At 37.7% G+C, this 27,205-nt stretch overlaps 1 protein-coding gene across 3 annotated transcripts in view; it reads right to left on the bottom strand.

Annotated features, from left to right (window-relative positions):
• Window positions 1-27,205, bottom strand: part of FBN2 (fibrillin 2) — a 247,723-nt gene that overhangs the window by 105,889 nt on the left and 114,629 nt on the right. For 2 of the 3 annotated variants that reach the window (XM_032425314.1, XM_032425316.1), the window contains 7 exons: window positions 23,643-23,768; window positions 10,607-10,759; window positions 8,867-9,094; window positions 7,795-7,932; window positions 2,590-2,709; window positions 1,541-1,666; window positions 549-671 (listed from right to left, as the gene is read on the bottom strand). The exons of the other annotated variant lie outside the window; for it this stretch is intronic. In XM_032425314.1, coding sequence (XP_032281205.1) covers window positions 549-671; window positions 1,541-1,666; window positions 2,590-2,709; window positions 7,795-7,932; window positions 8,867-9,094; window positions 10,607-10,759; window positions 23,643-23,768 — 1,014 coding nt within the window. The remainder of the gene's footprint in view (window positions 1-548; window positions 672-1,540; window positions 1,667-2,589; window positions 2,710-7,794; window positions 7,933-8,866; window positions 9,095-10,606; window positions 10,760-23,642; window positions 23,769-27,205) is intronic. 3 annotated transcript variants of the gene reach the window in all.

The raw sequence follows: 27,205 nt of genomic DNA, 5'->3' as shown, positions 1-27,205 counted from the left end.
TCTAAGGTTATTGCTAGAGCTTAGCCTTCAAAATGGCTTTATAAACAAAATGGATAGGAACACTCAAATTATTTCTTCACTAAGTCACAATGTAAGATTTTTAGATAATGATATAGTCATGATCTGTAGATTAGTTTATGGAAAGAATGTAATACAAAACAAGTAATGAATGATAGTGGAAAGTCTAGCTCTCAGGGCACAAAAAAAGAAAACCTTTCAAGATTTTTTTCTTCCTTTTTTTTTTTATTTAGGCAAGGGGTACAGAGAAATTATTTGTACATTGTCTCTTCCAGACTTGCTAGAACCAATCTGTCATTCCCTTAATTTTTCCTACACCATTATTATTATTTTTGTAAAGATATTACTGTTCCCTAGACCACAATGCGTGTTTTTCTAGGAAGCTTTAGACACCTGCCTTACTGAATTACCAAGATATGTGAATAATATGAAATCCACATGAAGAAACTGAAGTAATTCTTGCATGATTCATTCAAATAAAAAAGATGGTTTCAATCATGGTTACTTTCCTATCTCAAAGCCATACATACCAGTACAGTAACGCCCATTTGGAGCCAAGACAAATCCCGGTTTGCAGATGCACTTGAAGCTACCATCTTCATTAATGCACATCCCATTTAAACACATGTTGGTAGTTGTACATTCGTCATGATCTGCAGAAGGAGAGCAGAATGACTTATGCCACTGGCCTTGTGGGAACCAGTTCCCTCTCCTTCCACAAATAACCACCAATCATATTCCACTACATAAGTGAGCCATGTGCTCATTGATTTTTTTTTTTTTTCTAATATGAATGCCAACCAAGTGAGAGCAGATAGGGTGGTGAACGTGAGGGGCCTTTAGCATAAGGGATATAAAGGAAAGGAATTAAGTAAATGTTGTGCTTAGTTGTTATTAAAACCACATGAGATGTGCTTTACTTTGGTTAGCAAAAATGTTTATATGATTTCGGGGGGTGAGGGGAGTTTCTTCCGTAAGGGAGAATAGAGCAATGATAAACGTCACTGCGAGTGAAATAATCTGGACTTTGATTAGTAGCTGAAATATCATGTGTTGCTGTGTGACTTGAGTATTTCTGTGGGGTATTGGTATCTACTGGTACCAGACATCATAGGACCTCAGGTTTAGAGATTTGATTATCACACATGCCAGACATTTTTATATTCCCCCAGACTGGAGGTCAGGAGGAGACCTTTTCTAACCTGTTGGTGTTGTAATGGCAAAATGTAAAATCCTGTAGGTGCTAGTAATTACCACAAAGAAAAACTGCTACTTATAATTAAACATATATCACACAGAAAATTTCCAGAAGCAACAAATTATTCACTGTTATACCATTTCCAAACAATTTATCCTTTGACTTTAATAGTCTCGTGTTAAATGCATTTATATTTTACCTAAGTCATCTGAAGAATTCTCACATATGTGTTGTGCAAGCTTTCATGGAAATAGCATATATGGTTCTAAATAAAAATGTATATCCTTTAAAAATCTTTTGCAAGGAAGCAGGAAATTTCCATACCAACACAGTTTTTTCCATCTGTAGTTAATTCAAAGCCGGCATTGCAAATGCACTGGAAACTTCCATCTGTGTTCACGCACCGACCGTTTTTACAAAGAACCCCATTCTGGATGCACTCATCAATATCTGGGACAATGAAGGATGGCCAAATATTATTCTTTTACAATAACCACAGGTAAAAACAATAAGATAATAAATGTGATGTTCAACATCCAGTTTATTTTTTTACATGTAATAACTAAGATCATGTTGCTCCTTTAGCCAAACTTCCACCTCTCACCAGCTTTTTTTTTTTTTTTTTACAGCCCTGACTTAGAGGAGCTGAAAAGGGAAAGAAAGAGGAAATTGGGCTGGAGTGTGCCGGGAAGCTGGGAGAGGTGGTCAGTGTAGGGGAAAGACTGGTACAGCTGTTTTGGACACAACAGTCGAAGATATCCAAAGTCAGAGTGAGCTGCTGAGTAAGAATGCTGTAACTTCAAACTACCTGGGTTAAGAGCACCATGATGCAGACGGCGGGGTGAGCTTAGCCAAGCAACGAACCACGGATGAATAGGAAATGAAAAAGAAGATAAGCGGAGTCATCTGCAGAAAGAATTGTGCAATGAATCAGCACTGAGAGAGAGCTGGGAGGACGGTGGCCGGGGCGTGTAACAACAAAACTGTGAATCAAGACGAGGCCTGACTTGGTGTTGGAGTATGTGTGAGGTTCAAAGAAAACAGTAGTTGAAAACGACCATAAATCTTAAGCTCCGTTAATCAGAGAGCAGGAAGGCTACTGATGTTAGTTGGAGAAAGGAAGCTGTGATCTAGAGAAGGAAGATAAACCGAATTTTCTGTAAAGCCAGATATCACGTTGCCAGGGTTATACACGCAAATAGTGTTTATGCATAAAGGAAGCATGTCTGAGGGGAGTCTAAAATAAATCTGTAGGAGTACAACGGCACTTACTTCATTCCAAGTCTTATTTTAATAAATTTACTTTTAACCTCAACAGCCCGGGTCACTATATTTCATGGAACATTTTCATATGTGAACACAAACGGCCTTACCAATGCATGCTTGCTTAGTAGGAGTCCTCTGGAATCCAGCATGACATTTACAGTAATAGGATCCAGGTGTGTTAACACAATCTCCATTAGTGCAGGGATTTGATGTGCATTCGTCAACATCTGTGAGCGGCAAAAGAAACCATTACAGACTTCCCTCCATTCCTAGAAATGTTTGTTTAAAGCACATTTAGGCCTCCCAAATTTGAGAGAAGGCCAGTCCGTGGTTAATAAAGAGCGGAGTATTTATAAATGAATGAAAATTCCTTTCTTCAAATACAGAGGCCAGTCTAGAGATTTACAAAAATATTGCCTATTCGAAAGTACAAGGGAATTTGCTTTAATCAAGAAGTAATGATTTTTCAATCTGAGAAATGCAATGATTAAAAGCTCTAAAAAGCCTCCCCCCCCCCTTTTTTTTAAGCCAGCACTGGAAAGACATAGCTATGGGTTCTAAAAGGCTCTAACACTTATCTGTAGCAATCTGGGCAATAGCCTCCTCAAAGCCTTGTACAGTATTGGAAACCCAATGGAAGATGCTTGAAGATAGATATTTATAGATTCATTCTGTCAATTTCATGAGCTTTAAACAAAGAAACTGACAGACTGTGGAATTTCTTTGTTATTATGTGTTGTCTTCCATTAAATATGTAACTATATATGCACTGAGGCTTGGCTGTTTAAAGTAACAGAGGATGGGACAGAAACGGAAATTAATTAAAACAAAGTCTATTACCTTCAGCAGCCTCAGGTTTCTTTAGGACCTTAAAATGGGAACAGGAATTTTTTTTGCATAAACCAAGTTCAATGCAAATATTAGTTCTGATCCTAAATGTGAGAAACATTACTGTTTTTCATTCAAGTTCTCCTAAGGCTTGATTAAATGCAAGCCCATCGCAGAATTCTGGGACTGCAAGACCAAATGGCAGACTGAACAGTTTGGACTGCTCACAGCCCAGACAAATTGCATGTGCCAGAGTCAAAAAAGTTAAATTCATCTTATCTCAGCAATGCCCACTAAATATAATTTTGAATGCTAGTAAATTAAAAACCTTGCTGGCTGGTGAGGGCATAATGACTTGCCATTTCATATACACGTAGAAACTATTAACATATACAATTTCAGCTAAATTGGAGAGCACAACAATCAAATGAATTCACAGGTTTACCATTTTAATAAACAAATTATTCCTTTCACAGATGTTCTTTAAAAAGGAACTGTAATCTATCAAACTCACCAACCTCATTTATATAAACACTCAGACTAAATGCAATTAAGCCCTCTCTGGCAAAGGAGGGGAACAAAAAAAATCTCATAGCAAATTAAATCAAAACAACAGAGAATAACAGGATTAAATGCTTTTTCAATTCATCCAAGGGCGCCTTCAGCCCATTAAGATTCACTTACATCTAAACTTTCGGTTGATAACATCAATTCAACTGAGCCAAAGGAATGAAGCAAAATGAGAAAAGACAGAGTTTAGAGAGTTAGCAAGCATATAAAGGATACTTAGTGGACTTTCCAATAGGAATTATAACCTTGAGTTTGCAGTGTTGAAGATAGCTTAAATTCTCCGGTGTACCGTAATACCGGTGTGGTAGATGCACCTTTTCAGAAGTTTCATTGTAAAGCTCTTCATTGTAAAACTCAATTCTAGTGAAGAACATGATATCATGCACCCAACCCCCTCTCTTGAGGTCAACTTTCCAGGAAGCCAGGCCACTTTTCAGGGCCTTTTCTTTCTCTGAGAACCTGTTCCCGAGGCCCCTTGGTGCTAGGACAGCTCTGCCGATTATTTTTCCATTACAGCCATAATTCATTTTGATTTCCTTAGCCCCTTAGAGATCATACCAAAGGATCAGTACACAGAAAGATACGCTAGGTCACTTGCTTATTTTTTCTTTAGAAGTGAAAACATTCACTAAAAAACTATCAGTGAGTTTAAAATCCATGACTTTCCAATCCCATCTGTTTTGGGGGATTACTGTAAGATTTTGGCTGTAGACTAATCACAAATGAGCACCGCCGTGTTCAGAAATGTACATTTCATGGCTCTGGATTCTGAGGCGTCACAGCCTAGTACCTGCAACTTATCACCTTTTGTTTCGCCTTAGGTAGAGAACAGGGATACTTAAACATTACAGTCTGCGTGCTTTGGTTTCTTCCTATGTTTTCACTGGAGACTGAGTATTTTTAAGCAAAATTCACAGGATTTTTAAACTCCTAAAATAAATGAAATTATTGAGAAAGAGGTTGATTATCAAAATGGTTACATTCTCAGATACTATTGGGGTAAGAATAGTATTCTTACAAAATACTACTACTAATAGAAGTAATAATAAAGATATATAGTATTCTTATAAAATACTTGAAAATTATATATTCTAATTTAGCAAACACTTAATTGGCAAGGGTTCTAAGATTACCTGTGGCCCAACAGAAACAGGAATTATCTTTTACTATCCCAAAATACAATTATTTGAATTGAGTTAAAACCTATTGCTAACAGGTTGCGTTATACAGACATAAAAGAGTTCCAGAAATACATTTTAGAGTAGAACTCTCAGGAAAAGGAGAGAAAAACGTGGTGAGTAAATAAAACTGTTTTCAGGTCTCATAGCAAAATGGACCCGATTTTATTTTCCTTATGTTTGATCCTTTAATAGAGTTATTACCTTTCACATTATGACAATTTCATAAGTATCTAACACAAGTTCTCAAACAGCAATGGCAATGTGTTATTCCTCAAAACACAGGGCAATGAGTTACCACTCTTATCTCATGCTCCTATAATTTAAAATGCTGGTTAACTTAAATCCTCTTAACTTTTTCTGATATCCCAATTTATTATTGATAAAGTCAAACTCAAACTGATCAAAAGTTGACACTACAAAGAGTACTGAATTAAAAATATTAAAAACTGGGTGCCTGGGTGGCTCAGTTGATGAAAGCGACCCACTCTTGGTTTTGGCTCAGGTCATGATCTCAGGGTCATAGAACTGAGCCCCACGTTGGGCTCTGGGCTTAGCTTGGGACTCTCTCTCCCTCTCCTTCTATCTCTCCCCTCCACTTGCTCTTTTTCCGTCTCTCTCCCTGCACACCCCCTAAAATAAATAAATAAATGAATCTTTAAAAAATATATTAAAACATATTAAAAATTTATTTTCTGAAATATGCCCCAATACTAATCTTTGTCTTTATCAACTACAATGGTTAGAAAGGCAACCTTGCCTGGGTTTTAACTTTGCAGGATAGGGGGGTGAGATCAATCTAGGATGAAATTGTTTCTAACAATGTTTGGGTAAAATACTTAAGTTTGAGATATATTAACACACTAACTGTACAGACATGCAATCCCAATGCTACATTAGACAGAGTTTATGAAAACAGTTGTGGCAGCTCTTCTCACCTGGGTTTCAGAAAAGTAAGGACCTATTATTACGTTGGGACATTCGCTGTATGTGATTAGCTCACGTTGTTTGCATCTGGAGTTACACTACCTGTGTATCACCCTTGGGAGAATCGAGAAAATAGTTACTGAAATCACTTTCTGCAGGACTTAATTCGCTAAAGGAACCCCTGGTTGAGGAGGCTGGTTGGAAGCCTGACTAAGAAAAAACTTTTGATCCTTAAAGATATTTCATCTTTATACCAACGGTATCAAGTTTTACTAGGTAGAATAAAGTACACCTGGGTGCTAATATGAACTAAATGGTGGCCTTTGGCTAATTTGCAGGAAAGATTAAACTTTTGGCCTGATTTTATTGGTTAGTGAATCATGCAGTAACACATGAATGACAAATATTAATAACAATACAAAGAAAGTCAATCAAATTTCAGTTTGATACACTGTAATTTTGTATGTATCTATAAGAGAAGATATTTTATATATTGTATACTTATAACTCATGTTTTCTGGTAGGAAAGTCAATTTATAATAATAAATGCCATTTATTATTATAAAAATTATAAATATATTACATAATAAATATACCCATATTTCATGGTGTTCCAAAAAGTACCACCTGGTCAACCACTTAAATAAGCATCCAGTAGTTATCAGCTCAGCCAGGGCTGCTGCATATGGTTATATCCTACATAACCCCAAGGTGTGACATCTATATAGATTACGTGAATGGTCCCTCTATAGTTGTGCAGCGCAAAACCTATGTAACTGCACATAAGGATGCTGGTTTAAGCCTTACTGAATCATTCTCAATTGTATATAGTTTAGAATGATTGGTTTTTCCAAAACATCACTTTTGGCCGACATTTTCCTTCAAAATCATAGCGCTCTTAAAACTTTTCAGTTTACACTGGTAAAATTATGAACTCTGTTCCTGGCCTGTCATCTATATAACAGAAGACCTGAGCCCAAATCAGGTATTGAGGGTTATGCTAATTACGAATCACATACACGATCATTCGCTAAACTACTTCTAAACTAAAACTACTCTCAAGAGATCATCAAAACCCTCTTCGTTATAAAATCCAACAGATTTTTTGGCCCTCATTATATTTGAGTTTTCTGCCGCATTTCACACTTGCCACTACTTTTCTCTTCAAAGGGTATCCTTGCATGGCTTTAGCGACATAATACTTTCTGGATTATTTTGCTGTCTCACCAACGCTATTAGTGAATTTTCTTTAGGGGACTATGTTGCTGTGGCATAGGGTTCCAGCCACAGTACTACTGTTACCTTTCCACTCTTGCTGTGGTTCAGTGTGGGTGACAGTACTCACCCTCATGGTTCTAACAGCCACCTCTATGTCACTGATGCCTCGATCTGTAACTCTAGCTCTGAACACTCCTCTTAGGTTTAGACCTTTATAACTCAATGTCCTAGATACCTAACACTCCACATGTCCAAAGTGACTCCTCCCCTATCTCCTCCCAATCTGCACCTTCCTCTGCATGGCGGCTACACCACCATATATCCAGTGCTGCTCAGCTAAGAAGAAAGGCAAGAGAGAGGCAGACACAGAAATCACAATATACAGGACAGGGAAAAGTGGGGGATTCTTGAAGGGGGCTATCTCAGCAGTAGGTTAAAGGAGCATATGGAAGACCGTGCACACAGAAGAGACAGCTTGGAAATCAGCTTTGCTTCGGGAGACTTTTTTTTAAAATGACATATAGTCTAATTTGTTCCTATAGTCTAAAAGCTATGAAAGAACAAAGAAGGATTAAAGAATCATGAGCTTACCTATGCAATCCCCGTTTGAATCCTGCTTATACCCCATGTTGCATTCACATCGATAGCTAGACACAGTAGGTATGCAACGCCCATTTAAACAGAGATTAGCGTGGTGCTTACAGATATCTATCGTCTGGTTCAGAATAGCTACAGAAAATCAAAGCACAAGTGGTATTTCAGCATTATAACATGTAGTACTTTTATTAAAACTGGTTTTTTAAAAGGATATTTAATAGTCCATTAAGTGTACATATCAAAGGCTCACATTATCTATATTTTATTAAAACCTGAATGTTGAGGATCTCAAAAATATTCCTGAGACACATGGTTGTGACTTGCATTTGTTAAGTGACACATCTGGAAACTTTGCCCATAAAGATGTCTTTTCAAAATTTCAGGAACGTTCTACTGTACGTTTGAATGCTTTCCATTTTTTTTTCATAACTGTGCTGAATATTCAGATACAGTAAATAGGCCGTATGCCAAAAAGAATAAACATAACACTGTAGGACATCATTAAATATTATTAGCAAGAGCAGCTCTTATAAAAAGAATGAACTTAAATGTCAAGTACACCAATGCCAGTTCTGGCCTGAAGCCCAAGTTATTCAACAAAAAATGGTGAGGAAAAGAAAGCTATTTCATTAAAATATTTGGATAGGCACAGAGCAAGACTTATTCAGTTTATCTCAGTTGAGAAATGGTTCTGGAAAATAATTCAAGGGGTGTACGAACAGGGCAGCTGCAAACGGCCAAATGAAATACACTGGAACCAAAAACATGCTCTTTAATGGCGTCATCTGGACTGGAGTATGACCATGCTCTCATCTTTATTTTCAAAGAGAACCCGGGTCACTCTTCTTTTCTCCAATTTAGAAAGTTTATGGAACAGAAAAATAATATTTTCCTAAGCATTTTTTACTACTACCTTGTATTTTAGATCCTGAAAGAGGTTTTTACACACACACACACACACACACACACACACACACACACCCCTACCTTTTGAAAAAAATGCTAGGTATTATAAAATCATTTAAGGCAGAAAAATAAAGAGTCTACACAAAAAGTGAACACTCACTTAGTCCAGTGATGATGGGCCCCTGTCCCCCGGCGCCTACACCAGCTCCCCCAACTCCAGGAGAAAAGCCATTGCTTCCAGGGATGGGGATGAAGCCTGTCCCTCCTGGGCCATAGCCATTGCCACTTGGGGCAAAGCCATTCCCCCCAGTGCCCCCAGGTCTGGAACCAGCATTCCCTGGAATCCCTCCTATTGGAAGTCCGTCCATGCAAAGTCTGCGATATTCCTCTAGAAGAAAAGAAAGTTCAGTTAAACACAGATGGATGTCCTTCTGCATGATAAAAGCAATCTGTATACTGTAAGAACATTTGAGCTTATCTGTATTATTTGATCTGAATAAGTAGAATATTGTCTCTTGATCCAGGTTTCCAGTGCTAGGAGTAGCAGGGAAAAGCATAGATGTTTCAGAAAAAAAATAATGAAAACCTATTTGCCACATTTTAACTGAGTTGCATAACCAAAGACTTGTCTATATGTGCAGTTTGATTTTATGTCTCCAAGTGCAACTCGTAAAATTCCAGATACAACAACCAATGCAAGAAATTTACTTAAGTGGGTGAAAATGAAAGCTTTCAGTAATTCATTCTGTAGATCTGGTTTTACTTGAAACTTCATCAGCATCGCACTTACACATTTTTCCCATCTCCTTTCTTTGCTTTAAGGGATTAGTATGGCTTCAGAATAATATTTTTTATATATGTGGATTTTAACAGAAGACAGTGTTTAGTTAGCTTTTCAAACTGCACCTTATTTGTCCAAGTATCAAAGTTGAGAGAAAAGAAACAAGATGACAACAATCTACTTATTTCTTCATCTGTTCTCAGAATTAGGACACTAGGGTCGATAGAAATGAAAATTATTTACTTCAAACGACTATTTCAGTACTAATATTACTATTATATATTATTAGTGAGACCATGAGTTTCCAAAATTATATACTATGCATTAATAGTGCTGTTTTTTAAGCTTTATTACTCAATTTTGATGTTTTACATAGCTTAGAGATTTTCAAAGAATGGGCCTTAATCTTTTTCTCCATAATACTACACATAGATACATATCTTGAAAAGCAAAGTTCAAAAAGTTTAGTTATTTTCAGAATACTATAATTTAACATAAAGACAATATAATAAAACATACTGATGTGCCTTTAGGTGATTGATAAACATTAATCCTAATTTACCATTCATATCACATTAACAAGAGGAGCTACTTCTCATTCATCCTAAAGTAATTTCCTGATATCGCCTCAGTTATATGGTTAGTTAATACAGCAAAGTGAATGAGAGGTATCCTCCTACCCTTTTACTCTTAACATTCAGGTCATTAGAAAAGAGAAGTATCTTCAGGGATTGGGGTACTAGAAAATAGGGGCACTCCTGAAATAAAATATAAATAAAGTTACTCAAACATACTCAAAGCTCTGAAGTGAAAGGTCAGGAGATTTGAAAACTGAATTGAAAATACTGATGTTCAAAATAATTTTTAAAAATACTTGCATGAAGACAAGTCCTAATCCATTTTTGGGAATTTCTCTGATATTAATAAAGTGTACAAAGTCAAAACTGATCCCAAATAAACAATGTCGCCCTATCCCTCACAAAAACACCATAGTCAGAGTGAAGACGGTGCTAGGAACACACAGATGACTTGATTTCAAGGAGAAGAACAAAGTACACGGGCTGTTACTGATTTTCCTAACATTGCCTGTCCCGAGCAGACTAGCAGTCGGCCACTCACCCGAGCCTCTGACGGGACAGGCCTCGGGAATGGTTCCGACGCCCCAGCAGCGGCCGGGCTCACAACAGCACTGCATTTTCGTCATTCTGCCCGGGAGCTCTTGCGCACAGCGGCCATTCACCAGGCCCGAGAAACATGTGCCTGTTCTTTGATCTGAACATGTGGAAATAAAACAGAAGGGATGCCAGAATTATTTCAGGTTCTTGTGTCAATTAGTTTACATATCAGAAGAGGCTAAGTGAAGGGAATTATTCTACTTACCTCTAATATATCTATTTATTGCCTTAGTCTCTATGACGTTTGTTCATTTCTTTACTTATTTACTGAGCAAACATTCACTGAGCACCTATTCCATGCCATATCCCAGGGACATAGGAATGAAAGATGTGAAGCAGGTATGTGCTCCTATTACACTAAGAAGTCAACCACAGACAGATCCAGAGGAAAACAAGAACCCAATCCCAGCCTAGATTATCCAACCCCCAGCTGACCTGCAGTTGCACAGTATTATTTGCCACTGAGAGCTTATGGTTGTTCGTTACACAGCAATACCTGACTGATACAATTGCTATTCTAGAAAGGGTGATCACAAACAACTCCTCTGAGACAGGGACATCTGAGCAGAGACATGCGTGATGTGAGAGCATGAGCCGCTCAGTTATTTCAGGGAAGAGAAGCTCAAAGAAGAAGAGGATGTAGCCAGAGAAGAGAACACAAAAGGGATAGTGGAAGACTGAGCTCAGAGAGCTATCAAGGGCAGATCATGTACAACCCTGTAGACCATGAGAGAAGGACTTTTTGGTTTCATGTGGAATGCTGTAAGAATCACTGGATGTTTTCCATTAGAGGAAAAGTAATGGTTTACATCTTTAAGAAGAGCTCTTTGGCTGCTGACAGTAGCGAGTGCAAGAATACCAGTGAAGGTAATCGGCGAGGGATGATGGTGGCTTGGATGAGGGTGGCTTCAGTGACAATGATGAGAGGTACAGCCCAGGGACTGGGGTATGAGAGCAAGAGAGTTCTGGAAATTTCCTAAGTCTTTGACACAGACAGCTGGGATGGGAAGACAAGGGGAAAAGGAGGATTAAGGGACTTAGTACAAGGCTTCTCTTTAAACTGTGTTACATTTGGGATGTTGAATATAGGAGCCTGGAACCCAGAGGAATGGTCAGGCTGAAGCTATATACCTGCGAATGGCCTGCGTATACGGGCAGTTGTAAGCTGTGAGGCTGGTAAGACATTTTCAAGAAGTAGGAGCAACGCATTATGTCAAATGGTGATGACAAGTCAAGTCAGGTGAGGACCAAGCTGTAACTGTGGGGCCTGGCAGGATGCTACAGCGAGGAGATTTTTTTGTGCATTATCTTATAGTATTGGGTGTACAGCAGTTAACATGATCAAATAGGACTATAATAAACATCATTCTGCCAGCAGGGTAGAGAATGGATCAAAATGGAAGATAAAGGCTGAAAGACATCATCGAAAGAGAACATAAAATGCAAAGTTGCATAAGGATAAAATATTAATATCATCTATAAGCCCTGTGGGCTTCAACTGAAATTGCCTTTATTGTAAGCAATAAAAAAAAATTGTGGATCTAGTTCATTATGTATTTTTTAACTTTTATCAAGAAGCTTCAAAGAAGTGTTGTCTATGACTGCAAGAAGAAATAAGTACCACAATAATCAGGAGCTGCATATCAATAATGCAGATGAAACTATTAATTATAAAAAAATCCATTAATAGGTAAAGGCTAATTTTTTATACTAGATACAGAGTTTAAAATAAATGTATTATTTTCTCAAATGGTCTGTTGTATACCTCAGGTAGCTTGTAAGTGATTGTTCAATAAAGTGACTTGGCTTTAAGGTACTTCCTGTAAGGATCAGAACACCGCCTTTCACTTCCCAAAAGAAACCTAATATGCCCCAAAGCCGAGTATTAAATTTGAAGCATGCATGCGTACTTGAAAGCACCACAGACATTTCCTAAACTTCACAAGCTGGGCTTGAACAGACTGTCACCGGGAATAAGTTCACAGGTAGGTTTCTGTGTCCAAAAATGATGCAGGAAAATAATTTTTGGAATATTTATTCCAGGAACCCTGAGTATCATATTCCTAGATTTACTCAGCTGCTACATTCCTCAAGAATAGGATGTAAATTTAGATAAGAAAGTCCTAAACTCTTAATAATCATGGTTACAAAACACACTCAGTTACTACAAAGAATGTATTTCTGTCTTCAAGTCTTCTGCAAGGAGGAGGTTGTACCACAAAGTTTGAGAAAAAATAAAAGACAAAAGTCAGAAAACAAAAGAACAAAACCACGGCCTTGAAACAGAAGATTTAGGTCTTCCCTCAAAATCTTACAATTTGATTTTGCAACTATACAGAACTCTTCTTCCTCATGGAACAGGGTTAGTGGCAGAATTAAAAAAAAAAAACAAACAATATTTGTTCTGTTTCCAGCAGAACGGTGGGTTAGCTACCCTGAATGTCCCTCCCAATTGGAACATCCGGCATAAAATATGAAAAAATATTAAAAAAAAATACATCAGCCGGCTGGCATGAAAGAAAGGGGAAAAACAGAGTCTCACAATGAAGTGAAAACAGGAATCTTAAGAGGTAAGTGCACAGCTAGGTTTCAGCTTTAGAGCTTCTGCAAAGCTCTGGAGATTTCGAATTTCAGCCCTGATAGTTCCATATCGTCCAGAGCATAAAAGATAAAACCCCACATTCCCCCTCCCAGCACAAAACTTCATAGGAAACTTCCTCATAAACCAGGGGTCCCAAAGAACCATATCCTTAGTACAAGGCTATAAGGTATAGGTGGGAAGCTAAGAGACTTGCCTGTCTCTACACCTGAGGACTGAGTGGAAGTAAAAAAACATCTCTCCTAAGAATCTCTAACCACAGGTTCTTCCTCAAAGAGACAGCTCTGATGTCTCATTTCATAGTAGGTTTGTGGTCTGAAAAACTTCAAAGGAAGAATAGACTACATAGAGGTCCTCAGGTAGGGATACTAAGCAACTGGCAAAAGCCAAAACAGGACAAATGAGGACTTAATATTATGCAGGTCTCAAAGAATTCCCATAGGCAAGTCCCAAGACATAGGAGTAGCTAACAAGAAAATAAATAGCTAAATAAATGAGTAAATAAATAACACATAAAAGAAACAAGCCTCCATGAACAAAAGCAGCTGAATAAACATCAGATATCAGATATAAAATGGTCAAACTGATTCTGACAATTTGTAATTATTTGTAATGACAATTCATTAAATATTAATTATAACTAAATTATATTTAACATGCTTTATTAATTTAATATCTTTCATTAAGACAATTAAAATCTAAAAATATGAACAGGTAAAAAGAGTCCATAAACTATGAAAGAAGAGACTTAAAAAAGTCAGTGAAACTTCTATAAATGAAAACTATCGTAATTGAAATAAAATGTTTAGTGGATATAACAAAGAGTATACTGCACATAGATGAAGAGAGACTTAGTGAGCTCCAAGATATATCTGAATAATTTATCTTCAGTTTCGTTCAGAGAGATGAAGAGATGGAAAATATTTTTTTAAAAAAGGTTAAGAGATACGGAGGTGAGCATGAGAAGGTAACATACATCTAGTAAGAGCACTAGGAAGAAGTAATAAGCAGACTGGGGAGAGGCGATATTCAACAGATACTAGCTTAGAACGTTCTAACAATGTTGCAAGACAATCTCAGATCTAGGAAGTCCAACAAATCTAAAGTGGGAAAAAATAAAAAGAAATCCACACCTCACCACATCACTGTGGAACAGGAGACCAACAACGAAAAACTGAGGGGGAAAAAAAGGAAAAAAAAAACAAAACAAAGAAAAACTGAGGAAGTTAAAAATGGCTAGAAAGAGAGACAGATTACCTGCTAAGGAATATTTAAACCAATCACTGGCTTCTTAATACCTTAACTAATGGATGCTAAAACACATGGGATATTGTATCTTCTGTACACTATGATAAAATAGCTGTCAACCTAAAATTCTTTATCCCAAGAAACCATCTTTCCAAAGGGAAAATTAAGGTGATTTTCAGGAACACACACAAAAAAGAAAGAATTTTCTACCAAAAGATTCTTGCTAAAGGAAATTTTAGAACAGGTTCTTCTTCTTCTTTTTTTTAAGTGGGCTCCATGCCGGGTGCAGAGCCCAACACAGAGCTTGAACTCATGACCCTGAGATCAAGACCTGAGCTAAAATCAAGAGTGGACACCTAACTGACTGAGCCACCTAGATGCCCCTTAGAAAAGGTTCTTCGGGCAAAAGGAAGATGATTCCAAATTGAAGGTTTGAAATATATGAAGGAATAATGAGGAAAAATAGTTAGATATATGGGTAAATATAAACAAGCACCAAAATATTATACAGTAATAATAATGATTAATTGGTTGCAAATACAGAGTGGCAACTGGCTAGAATTTTTAAAAGTTGGGAGGGGGAGATCAAAGTGTGACAATTCTAAAATTCTTTTATTGTTTAGATATGGGTAAAATAAAGATTAATTTTAGACTTTAAGCTACACATGCATCTTAAAATACTAGGATGAACACTAAAACCACAGAAGTAAATAATTTCTAAACAACAAGTTAAAAAAAATGGAGTGTGGGCAAGGAGAGAAAACCAATAAATAAAAAAAGAGCAAAAAAGAGGAAAAAAGTAACAAAGAAAAAATAGGAAGCACAAAGAAGATAATCAAAATGCAAACATATTGGTTGCTATAATAAATACAAATGGATTTAAATCTCAATTTAAAAGACAAAGATTTTCAAACTATGAAAAAAAATTTTAAAAATTTAGATTTAGGTTGTTTAGAGGAGATAACATTTACAACTTAAGAAGAAAAATTGAGAGGAAAAAATACACAGCAGGCATATATTTAAACCTCCGATGCCTAAACAACCTAAATCTAAATTTTTTTCATTACTAAATACCCATTTGCTTTTCCATTATGCCATTTTCAAATATACTGAATTATCATTCTGTGTGGATCTAAAAAGCATCTTTGTATGTCAAAGAGGGGTCTTCAAATTCAATAAATATAAATAATTACTATTTGACACAGTTTGGAAATCTGATCAGTCCTAAGATATGTATTGGAGGAAACATGTCATTTGTGAGAGGGTGGAAGAGCAGAAAGAGAGTGGATTAGAAAATAAATCATAACTTTTTTCATAAATTCTTCAATTAGTTTCTTCTAATAACATCAGGGAGGCAGGCAATCTCCTTTCAATCCTGTGTGTCAAAAACATACTAGGATAAGCTACAGATCAATTTGATGCATCATAGTGTAAGGTCTCCCCAAAAATACATTTCAGTGCAAACCAGGGGCTGTTTCCTTTGCATATCAGAAATTGCATGGTCCTCAGAAAGCACTGTGTTGAAAACATGTCACATGGAAGAATATCTGGAATAAAAAAAGGGGCACCCAAAAGAAGTAAGAGCTGTCTAGGCACACCATCCCTTGAAATAGGAATTATTAGGGGCAAAGGCAGATGAGGCATATTTATGACACAACAAGGACAAATCCTTCTGATGCCTGGTGTACGTTTAACTGCAGGTCTGATATGCCAGAAGTAATGAAAACAAGTCTATTTTTCTAACAATCTATCACCCTCACTACATTCCTGAACAAGGTTTACATGAAGTCTCATTTAAAGCCCCACTATGGAAGAGGAAGCAATTCATCTTCTCTGATTAAAATTATAAATCTATACAAACTGAGGGTTGCTGGAGTGGAGGGGGCTGGGAGGGATGGGGTGGCTGGGTGATGGACACTGGGGAGGGTATGTGCTATGGTGAGTGCTGTGAATTGTGTAAGACTGATGAATCACAGACCTGTACCCCTGAAACAAATAATACATTATATGTTAATTAAAAAAACAAAAAATAAATAAAATAAAATATAAATCTATCTTGAAGCAAAATAATGGCACTCTTATCAGAGTGTTTTCATGGCTTGACATTTACTCTAAGCTTGATTTGAGAACTAATGGTTAATTAGATGATGTGATGAAAACCTTGTAAAAGCTGGGGATTGTACCTCAAAATAAATAGACCTCCTGTTGAATGAGTGTTGCTCATTAAAAATGAAGGATTCAGCCGGAAAACACCGATAAGGTTAGCTCAGGTTAGAATACTAGTGATCTAGGTGTTGGGTAAATAGCATCCATTGTCTCAGGCTTCAGCCCCTGATCCTGGAGGACTGCACCTGCCTCTTTGATGGTCTGGAGCCAACCTGGGTTCCCCTTGATTAATTCTGCAGATTCTTGCGATTTCTCAAATACTTCCATGTAGGGTTTCATTGAAAGTTTCCATTACACAAGACTAACTAGAACTAGGAACAATGAAAGAAACAGAAGTACTGTGGCTCCTAGGTTTACTGCATCCTTTAAAATAGTGAAGTGTTTCTTCCTTACTAACTTCTTCTTTCTAGGATCTTCCTTCCTTTTTTTTTTTTTTTAATTTTATTTTATTATGTTACGTTAGTCACCATACATCATTAGTTTTTGATGTGGTGATCCACGATTCATTGTTTTCATATAACACCCAGTGCTCCATGCAGTATGTGCCCTCCTTAATACCCACCACCGGGCTAACCCATCCCCCACCCTCCTCCCCTCTAAAACCCTCAGTTTGTTTCTCAGAGTCCATAGTCTCTCATAGTTCCTCTCCCTCCAATTTCCCCCTCTTCATTTTTCCCTTCCTTCTCCTAATTTCCTCCATGCTATTCCTTATGTTCCACAAATAAGTGAAACCATATGATAATTCACTTTCTCTGCTTGACTTATTTCACTTAGCATAATCTCCTCCAGTCCCATCCATGTTGATGTAAAAGTTGGGTATTCATCCTTTCTGATGGCTGAGTCATATTCCATTGTATATATGGACCACATCTTCTCTATCCATTCATCTGTTGAAGGGCATCTCGGCTCTTTCCACAGTTGGGCTATTGCGGACATTGCTGCTATGAACCTTGGGGTGCATATGGCCCTTCTTTTCACTACATCTGTGTCTTTGGGGTAAATACCCAGTAGTGCAATTGCTGGGTCATAGGGTAGCTCTATTTTTAATTTTTTGAGGCACCTCCACACTGTTTCCCAAAGTGGCTGTCCCAACTTGCATTCCCACCAACAGTGTAAGAGGGTTCCCCTTTCTCCACAACCTCTCCAACATTTTGTTGTTTCTTGCCCTGTCAACTTTTGCCATTCTAACTGCTGTAGGGTGGTATCTCAGTGTGTTTTTTTTTTAATTTTATTATGTTATGCTAATCACCATACATTACATCATTAGTTTTTGATGTAGTGTTCCATGATTCATTGTTTGCATATAACACCCAGTGCTCCATTCAGTACGTGCCCTCTTTAATACCCATCACCAGGCTAACCCGTCCCCCACCCTCCTCCCCTCTAGAACTCTCAGTTTATCTTTCAGAGTCCATAGTCTCTCATGGTTCGTCTCCCCCTCCGATTTCCCCCCCTTCATTTTTCCCTTCCTACTATCTTCTTCTTTTTTTTTTTTTTAACATATAATGTATTATTTGTTTCAGAGGTACAGGTCTGTGATTCAACAGTCTTACACAATTCACAGCGCTCACCATAGCACATACCCTCCCCAATGTCTATCACCCAGCCATCCCATCCCTCCCACCCCCCACCACTCCAGCAACCCTCAGTTTGTTTCCTGAGATTAAGAATTCCTCATATCGGTGAGATATGATACATGTCTTTTTCTGATTGACTCGCTCAGCACAATACCCTCCAGTTCCATCCATGTCATTGCAAATGGCAAGATTTCATTCCTTTTGATGGCTGCATAATAAATTTCCCTGATGGCTAATGATGATGAACATTTTTTCATGTGTCTGTTAGCCATTTTGTATGTCATCTTCAGAGAAGTGTCTGTTCATGTCTTCTGCCCATTTTTTGACTTGATTATTTGTTTTTTGGGTGTTGAGTTTGAGAAGTTCCTTCTTGGATATCAGCCCTTTATCTGTAGTGTCATTTGCAAATATCTTCTCCCATTCTGTGGGTTGCCTCTTTGTTTTGTTGACTGTTTCCTTTGCTGTGCAGAAGCTTTTTATCTTGATAAAGTCCCAAAAGTTCATTTTTGCTTTTGTTTCACTAGCTTTTGGAGATGTATCTTGTGAAACAAAAGCAAAAATGAACTTTAGGATCTTCCTTCTTAATTAAAACAAGTATCTCTGTTCCACCAGTTAACTTGTATGTGATTCTGAAGTTAAAAGTAAAACACTACTCAGTGTACTGCTGCATCCCTGTCTCCCCTTCTCCCGTTAGTTAAACATTTTTAGGCATTTTGGGTTATCCCTCAAGTGTTTTGTTGCAAATATGCACGTGCTCATGTGATCAACACCCGTGGCCACACAAGGATCTGCATGATAACAGCGTATCCTGGTCATTACTCTAAATCATTGTATGAAGACCTTCCTCATTTCTTTTAAAAAGTTGTTTCCCCCATTGATTTTCATCTCTGGTCTATGTCCTGCTCGAACATCTTGATAGGCTCTCATTGCCCTCAGGATCAATCTGAAACTCCTCAGCATAGAAGTTAAGAACATTAGCAACCAAATCTTAATCTCAACCATTTTTCTTGTTTTTTCTCCAACTATTTCCTCCCTCAGCTCTCTTTCACAGATAAACTCTTCGCACCCTCTCCAGAGCCCCTCAGACACTTTCTGTGTCTGCCATCTTTCTCATGCCTTTCTTCTTACTCGGCACACCCCTATTCCCTTTGTGCAGCTCCTACCTGTGTGCCAAAGTCTACAGCAGGACCGATTTCCTCAAGAATTTTTGACTTATAGAATCCAACGCCTACAAAATGATTTAGCAGTTAATCACCCATGGCCTTAAACATTTTCTTTCACTACTATTTTTTTCACGTTTATGTTTTCAGGTTTTGTTTTCTTAAGAATATTCCAAGACAATATTGGGCACTGAAACTTTTGTAAGGCTCAAGAAAACATCCTAGGATGTTGTGGCCATAAGATTTCTACATGCTTACTCTCATTTCCTGAACTTTGCTGGCTTTGTTGCTGACTGGTACTTTCAAATCTCTCTGCTTAGGGTCCCTGCTGGCTCTGTGTTCACAACAGCAGTAGGCATACCATCTTGCATACAGAATTTGCTCATTGCTCTTATCAGTTCATTAATTACTCATTGCTGTCTGCCAGTCACTCTCTCTGCCTATATTACCACGTGGAAGTTAGGTATTAATATAATGCCAGAGTATTCCAAAATGACATCAGGGTCATTAAACTGTGCTATTAAAAATGCTTCTAAGAAAAAGATTATTAGGCATGTTTCTACTCTTTTCAGAACTGACATACGTTAGTACTCTATGTTGAAAAGAAAGCTCTGTCCTGGGTATTTAAAAAAACTTGATAAAACATACTAGATAAAATTACATTAGGCATTTGACCTTTATATTTAGTATAAAGTAAAATGGGAAAACTATCCTAGTTTGAAATTAAAATGCCCAGCTAAATGCTTCTGCCATATGAAATTGTTTTCCTACACATAAAAGAAATAAGGCAGTTTACTGATGCTTTATAATGTGGTATACACTCAGGATATTTTTGTTAACCAGAATAAGAAATCAGGGCAGCATTCAGCATATGTCACTCTCAGAACAGAGCTGCAGATAACATGCAGTTTCATACTCGAGAAAAAGTTTTGAGTCCATCCAACTCATTATTGTTAGTATAGATGTGGTTACAAAATAAATAGTGTGGACATATCTGTAACATACATAATTTAATCATAAACAAATTCAATGTAAGAAAAGACAGACGCAGATTTAAAAAAAATCAAAATCAAAGATCTCTTACACATTAAAATGTTAGATTTGTTTTTTCTCATCTATGGAAAACACATACTTATTCCAAATGTAACATGGTTATTCAAAAAAGTTTTTTTTATTATTCAAAAAAACTTTAAGCTGCTTACTTAATTGTAACAATGGTTTTATAATTTTGGAGAGCCACTCTTCCCTCCTTAGGGGATCTCCTTTGTTCCTGGGTCAGGATGTTGACCCTGGAATGAACGGGGAATCATGCTTAGCATAGGACTCACTGTGCCTCAGCTCTCTGAAGCTCAAGCAGGCTCTTATCTTGGGGGCATTCTGGACCATCACTCGGGGCTACCACATCATGTCCAGCAGGATGCCAAATGATGTAAAGCAGTTATTGACCAACACAAAATTTTCACATTCAAGATCATCTCCTTCATCCATTTGATGGCTTGTCTATTCATTTCTAAAAGATTTACTGAGCCAAACTTCTACACAAGGCACCAGGTAAGCCTCTGAGGGAGCAGCATAAGGCAAGGCCAACAGAACTCACGGTCTGGTCAACAAACAAAGCACAAGTATCTGTGCAATGTGATAAAACCAGAAATGAAGGAAATGAAAAATATTATGGGGTGGGCTGATTAATTTTGCCCAAGAAGAAAATGTGATCTCTAACTGGGGACTTAGAGGATGAGTCGGGTTTCAATGAGCACAGAAAGGGGAAATCAAGATGCTTCAGAAGAGAGGACATTTTAGGCAAAGGCATGGTGGTGTGGTCATGCAGAGCAGCGACAGGAACGTGAGTATGCGGCCCCAAGTGTTAGAAATGAGTCTTTTTTGTGTGTATGAAAGATTTTATTTATTTATTTATTTTAGAGAAGGATTGAGAGCATGAGCAGGGGGATGGGCAGAAGGAAAGGGAAAGAGAGAATCTCAAGCAGACTCCATGCAGAGCGCAGAGCCTGACGCAGGGCTCGATCCCACAACCCTGAGATCAAGACCTGAGCTGAAATCAAGAGTTGGATGCTTAACTGACTGAGCCACCCAGGCGCCCCAGCAATAGGTCTTGAATACAGCCTGGCACCAGGTTCTAAAGGGCTTTGAATGTCCAGGTAAAGAACTTAGAACTTTATAGAGGCAGGCAAGAGATAAAGAGAATTTATCATAATTTCATGGTAAACCAAGTATCTGACAGCAAAGGAAAACAATCTCCATAAATCACTGGGAATCTTGATCTTGATTATCTGAATATAATGAAGAATATGCCTCCTTTTCAATGCAAAAAAAAAAGTGAACACAAATTGTTTGATTAAATAAATATTTAGAAATGTAAAAAATCAAATACAAAAAATTAATTTGGAAATTATGATATAAAAGATTAACATTTGTGTCAAATTCTTCTAATGAGTTTGCTTCTCTTCTCACCCCTTACCACCTCCATTCTAATCCATTCTCAAAGGCCTTCGATTACTCCACCTACCAAATAAAATACATACACCTGATGTGGATTTCCAGAACTTCACAATAATAACCTCACTTCTCCAGCCTCCCTTTTTCTTCTAGCCATATTCTACAACATAAGTTTCCTAAAACTAGGGTCTATGGCATGAGCCAATAATGTTCAATGATGACTCCCAAATTGGTATTCCTCCTACAGAATTGAATCCATGCCTATTTCAAGCTGATGAATATGTGTGTGTGGGTGTACACAGATTATTATTTCCATAGTTTTAGAAAATCAAGCCAAGTGGAGGCAGTCCTACTAGTTTTCAACTCTCCTAGACCTGTGACTTCAAAATTAAATTAAATGAATTAGACTTACATGCAGTGAGTCAATGGGCACACTGACCCTAAAACCAGTTAATTTTCTCCATTTTCTAGCCTTAATAGTGCACATAAGATGTCTGAGCTAATGTCAGATAGGAACTTGGATGCATTCATAAAGAACAAACAACTGTCATTCAAATCTCATTACTCTTAAGTTGGGAGAGGGAGGCCGGACGCAGACATCCTACCTCTCAAAGCAGATTGTCCGCATAGTACTGGAGAAACCACTCACACTAGAGACCTGGGTATCTAGGCACAGGGTCTCCACCTGCTTGAAGTAACTAAGGAGGCAGTGCAGTGTCAGACTAACACGGTGCAGGAGCCCCAGAGATCTGCATTAGAACATTGGCTCCATCTACTGGCTCTTAACCTCTCTGAACCTCAAATTTCTTTGTCTGCAAATCTGAGTAATTACACCCATCACACAGAGCTATTATAGGAATTACATAACATACGGGTCCAGTGCAGGCACATCCTTCTTCTCCTCCTCTTAATCATAATCAAGTATGTTTTATTGCACACTTACTAAGAAGAAACTGAGGTATAGGGGGGTCAGTGGCTTGCCCAAGGCCCCAGTTAGTTCTGAGATAATGAGGTAATATAGATGTGCAGTGCCTTACACATGGAATGTGTTTCATAAATGGTAATGATTATTTTTACTGCCACTACTTCTGTTTTTTCTATTATGGCCATTGCTATTCTTCTACCAGTATTTATGATGACAATATAGTATTCTGAAGGCAGAATCTATACCTCTAACCTTCACTGTTGGATGGCGGCTCTAAGTTTAAGCTTTGCTCAATAAGGGATGACCCAGACCATGACTGAAATACACTGTTTCATCTTTCCAAACGAAGGAAAACATACAAATATATCTGGCTTTACGTTGAATATACTTAAAACGCAAAATTAAAGGTGTCAATTTCTTTTTTGTAGTAACTCTTTTTCACTAGAATAAACAAGCCCTAAGTAAATAAGACATCGACTACATTCACGATTCATAGCAATGAAAGAAGCTTTAATTACTACATTCTGTCTCCCAAGGCAGATTTAAAAAAAAAATCTTTCTCCTGCCTTTGTGTCTCTAGCACTCGGCAAGAGCAATGTCTTGAGGAAGTCTTTCTTCATTTCCAAAATGACCCTGACAATATAAAACAAACCCAGATGGTTTCTGAAACTGAAGTCTTTGCAAAGAGCACCTGGTCTATCAATCCCTCAATAGTGGTGCCATTTATTTTAAACAACCTTTTCAGCCATTTTCCCAATGGTTTTATAATTGTTGCCATCTTCATACATGTTTGGGCTATTCTGTTGTTATAAAGAAGCACTGTATTGTGCCTTCAAAAATCCAAGGCTTACCGATGCACCGAGAGCCATCTGTTGAGGTCACGTATCCACGTGGACAAATGCAAAAATAGCTTCCCACGGTGTTGGAACACTCTCCAGTCTCACATATCCCAGGAATGATGCTGCACTCATCAATGTCTAATCAAGGGAAGGAGAAGAAGATGATTGAGAAAGGTGTCCATTAAACAGCTCGTACAAGGGATTTTTTTAAAGAGCATCAGAGCACTCATGGTTGATTAGGTTAGATCATATAACCCTGAATATACTCTTGTTTCAGACCCTGAGGAATTTCTCACACATATCTATGGGAACTGAGATGAAAGTAAACTCCCATGGCAGTAAACAATGCCAAAGAAAGCAAAACTCTATATCCTTTTCTCCCCCTCCCCAACAAATGCAATTTAAATTGAAAATAAGTAAAGATGTCAATGTTTTAGTTTCTATTCTATATCAACTAGGGAATTATCCTACGACAGCCTTTAAAAAACACATATAGGGATTACATTTTAAAATATGGAATAACAGAATACATTTAAAAATTTATAGCTGATTTTCATGCTAATTATTTGAACTGATGGATGGTAGCAAGTAATTTTTTTTTTTTCTATTTGGATTCAGGACATGTTTTTGTACTTACATTTGAATATGGGTATATTTGACATTCTGGGAATTAACTTTAATTCTAAAATAACACAGAAACATGGCAGAAGGCAAACTCGGGAGGCTTTGGGAGGTGTCCAGTTTTCTTATCGTGCCTCCCTGCACTTACCCATTCAGCTTATTAAATGCCTGGACTAGTCTATTCCCTCGCACGTCCATGAAAGATCTGCTTTCTTTTAAGCTTTCGTTAAAGCAGAAAACCTGGCCACTTATATAAGCATTAATGTATTTTTCTTCTAGAGTTCAGTAAGCAGAGAGAGGTGGAAAGTCAAACAAAACTACAATTAAGTACACTGGGACCTAATTGCTAATACATTTAAGAGGAAATGAGGAATTGTGAAGGAAATCCAGCCACAGATGCCTAGGAGTTGGCCCTCTTCTTTAAGGCACATAGCTAGCAAAGACCACTGAATACAGAGAAGGATTTAAAAGTCATAAACATAATGATTATGGAAAAGCAAACCTGAGCTTTTAGTTTCTTTTGAGTTTTTTTTAGTTGCATATTTATATTTTAATATATCAATTAAAAAAACAGGAAAAAATATATTCTTAAAAATGTAAGGAAAGAAATTTTATTTTTTTAAAAAGATTTTATTTATTTATTTATCAGAGAGAGAGAGCAAGAGAGAGAGCACAAGCAGGGGACGTGGTAGGCAGAGGGAGAAGTAGGCTCCCCACTGAGCAAGGAGTCTGATGTGGGACTCGATTCCAGGACCCTGGGATCATGACCTGAGCTGAAGGCAGACGCTTAACTGACTGAGCCACCCAGGCATCCCGGGAAAGAAATTTTAAGCCCCACAATTTAAAAAACTCTTGGCAATGCCTTTCTTGAATTCCTCCATTGATCTAATCATTCTTTTCTCCTCCATTTATTCTGACAAGCTACTCTTGCCTACAAGCTGTGTCATGAAATAACTATAAGCCTGTGTGTCTTCTTGGAATGTTCTCATATAAAAAAGTTATCAGATTCAGACATTCCCTGAAATAATATCTTCATTTGAGGCTTAGCAGTTAGCCACTGAAGGCGCAGTGGGACAAATCAAAATTGACCAATTCCCTGAGAGGGATCAGAATTCTAACATGAATTGACTACATGAGAAGCAAGTACATAATGCAGTGCAGTTACCAGCAGATTTAATCCAACAAAATGAAACCATGTGTGCAAAATTAGGACCTACTGCATCTTGTGTTGCTCTCTCGGTGCCGTGCATCTTAATAAAATCAAACGTGGATTCAGAATAGAAAGGAAAGTAGAAGAGCTATGCTTTAATCACCCAATGCACTGATAAGTCACTTGAGGATAGAGAAGACTATAGAAGAGACCAGCACATAGTAGAGTACCAAGCAGTGCAGAGGTGAGACAGCCCACACTGCCTTCTGATCCTCTACGGTCCTACCAACAGTCAAGGCACTTATGGAGCACAGGGTTGATCTAAATTCTTAAAAATTAGAAACCTTAAGTCCTTCATTTAAGCATTAACTCTTATTTCCAAGCATTTCCTTTCATAATAAACAACTTCTTTGTGCTCTACTTCCAAATACCGTCCCTGACAACAAAGAGTAGAACACTGAAAGACGTTTGACATTTTTCTTTTTTAAGGAAAAGAAAAATCTGGAACAGAGAAGAACACATGGAGTGATATTAAATTTGCGGGTTTTGTGTTAAATGCTTTAGTGCACCCAAACCCCATGTTTCACAATTCTTAGAATTAACTAGGAAACTTAGAAGGTTAGCTTCCAAATAATTGTATGAATAAGGCTCCTACTAAAGTATTTAGGAATCCTACATGAACAATAGGAATGTATTTCATTTTTGGGTAGACTCCCACCTAAATTTTAAAAATTCAGTGGTTTTTTTTTTTTTTAACTGATCAAAACACCCTGCATTTCAATGCAGTCATGCCCAATATTTATCCATCAATTTAAATTTAAATTTAGCATTAATATTTATGGTAAGAAGGATGTGTGGCTTCAGCTCTTTTATAATATTAGTTCTTCAAGATCATATGTCACGATCAGATGATCGTATCTTTGCAAATATAAAGAGTACACTGGTAAGATACACAGAAATGTGTCTAAGGGTGATAAATTTTTTCACTGAAAAAGGCAAAGTCTTTTAATAAAAGGAGTTGGTTTCATTCGTCCTCAGCGTATCTAATGTGCCTCCAACAACCTTCCCTTGAACTTTTTATAAAAGGTTTATTTATCGGGGGGAGGGAGGGCTCCTGTGTGGCTCAGTCCTTAAGCACTGGACTCTTGGTTTTGGCTCAGGTCACGACCTCAGGGTCATGAAATAGAGCCCAGCGTCGGGTTCCATGCTCAGCACGGAGTCTGCTTGAGGTTCTCTTCCCCTCTCTGCCCCTTCCCCCACTCGCATGTGTGCGCTCTCTCTTTCTCTCTTTCTAAAATAAAAATTAAAATCTTTAAAACTTTATCAGTTTGGTGGCTTTGGTCTGCAAATACCAGAAAAACTGGTCTAAAGGGACATAAACCAAAAAATTAATAGCTTGCATATCTGAAGTCCATACGCCATGGACATCAGGTTGGTTTAAGTCAATGTCTCTTGTTCAGTTTCTCTGAGATATGCTCAACTATGCTCTCTGTGCTTTGATTTCATCCTTAGGCTGTCTTCACTGACAGGAGCAAAATGGCTGTAGCAGTTTCTAGGCTCGACCTTTGACCCCAGGACATATAGTGGAGAAGAGGGTGTCTCTTCCTATGGCTCTCTTTTAGGAGGGAGGAAACTTTTCCCCAGGAGCACCCAGCACACCTTCCCTGTTGTCCTAATGTTTTGAGCTATATCCCTCTAGCGAGGAGAATATGCTGTTTGGCAATCCTGAACCTAGAATTCTGAACCAATTACTGTGGCAAGTGGAATGCAGTCAGATTTAGACTAATAAAGAACAACAAAAACA

This window comes from Phoca vitulina, unplaced genomic scaffold (assembly GCF_004348235.1).
Source record: "Phoca vitulina isolate PV1807 unplaced genomic scaffold, GSC_HSeal_1.0 scaffold32, whole genome shotgun sequence".
NCBI classification, from domain to species: domain Eukaryota; kingdom Metazoa; phylum Chordata; class Mammalia; order Carnivora; family Phocidae; genus Phoca; species Phoca vitulina.
Note: the sequence above shows the minus strand (reverse complement) of the source record. Positions and strands in the feature narration are given on the sequence as shown.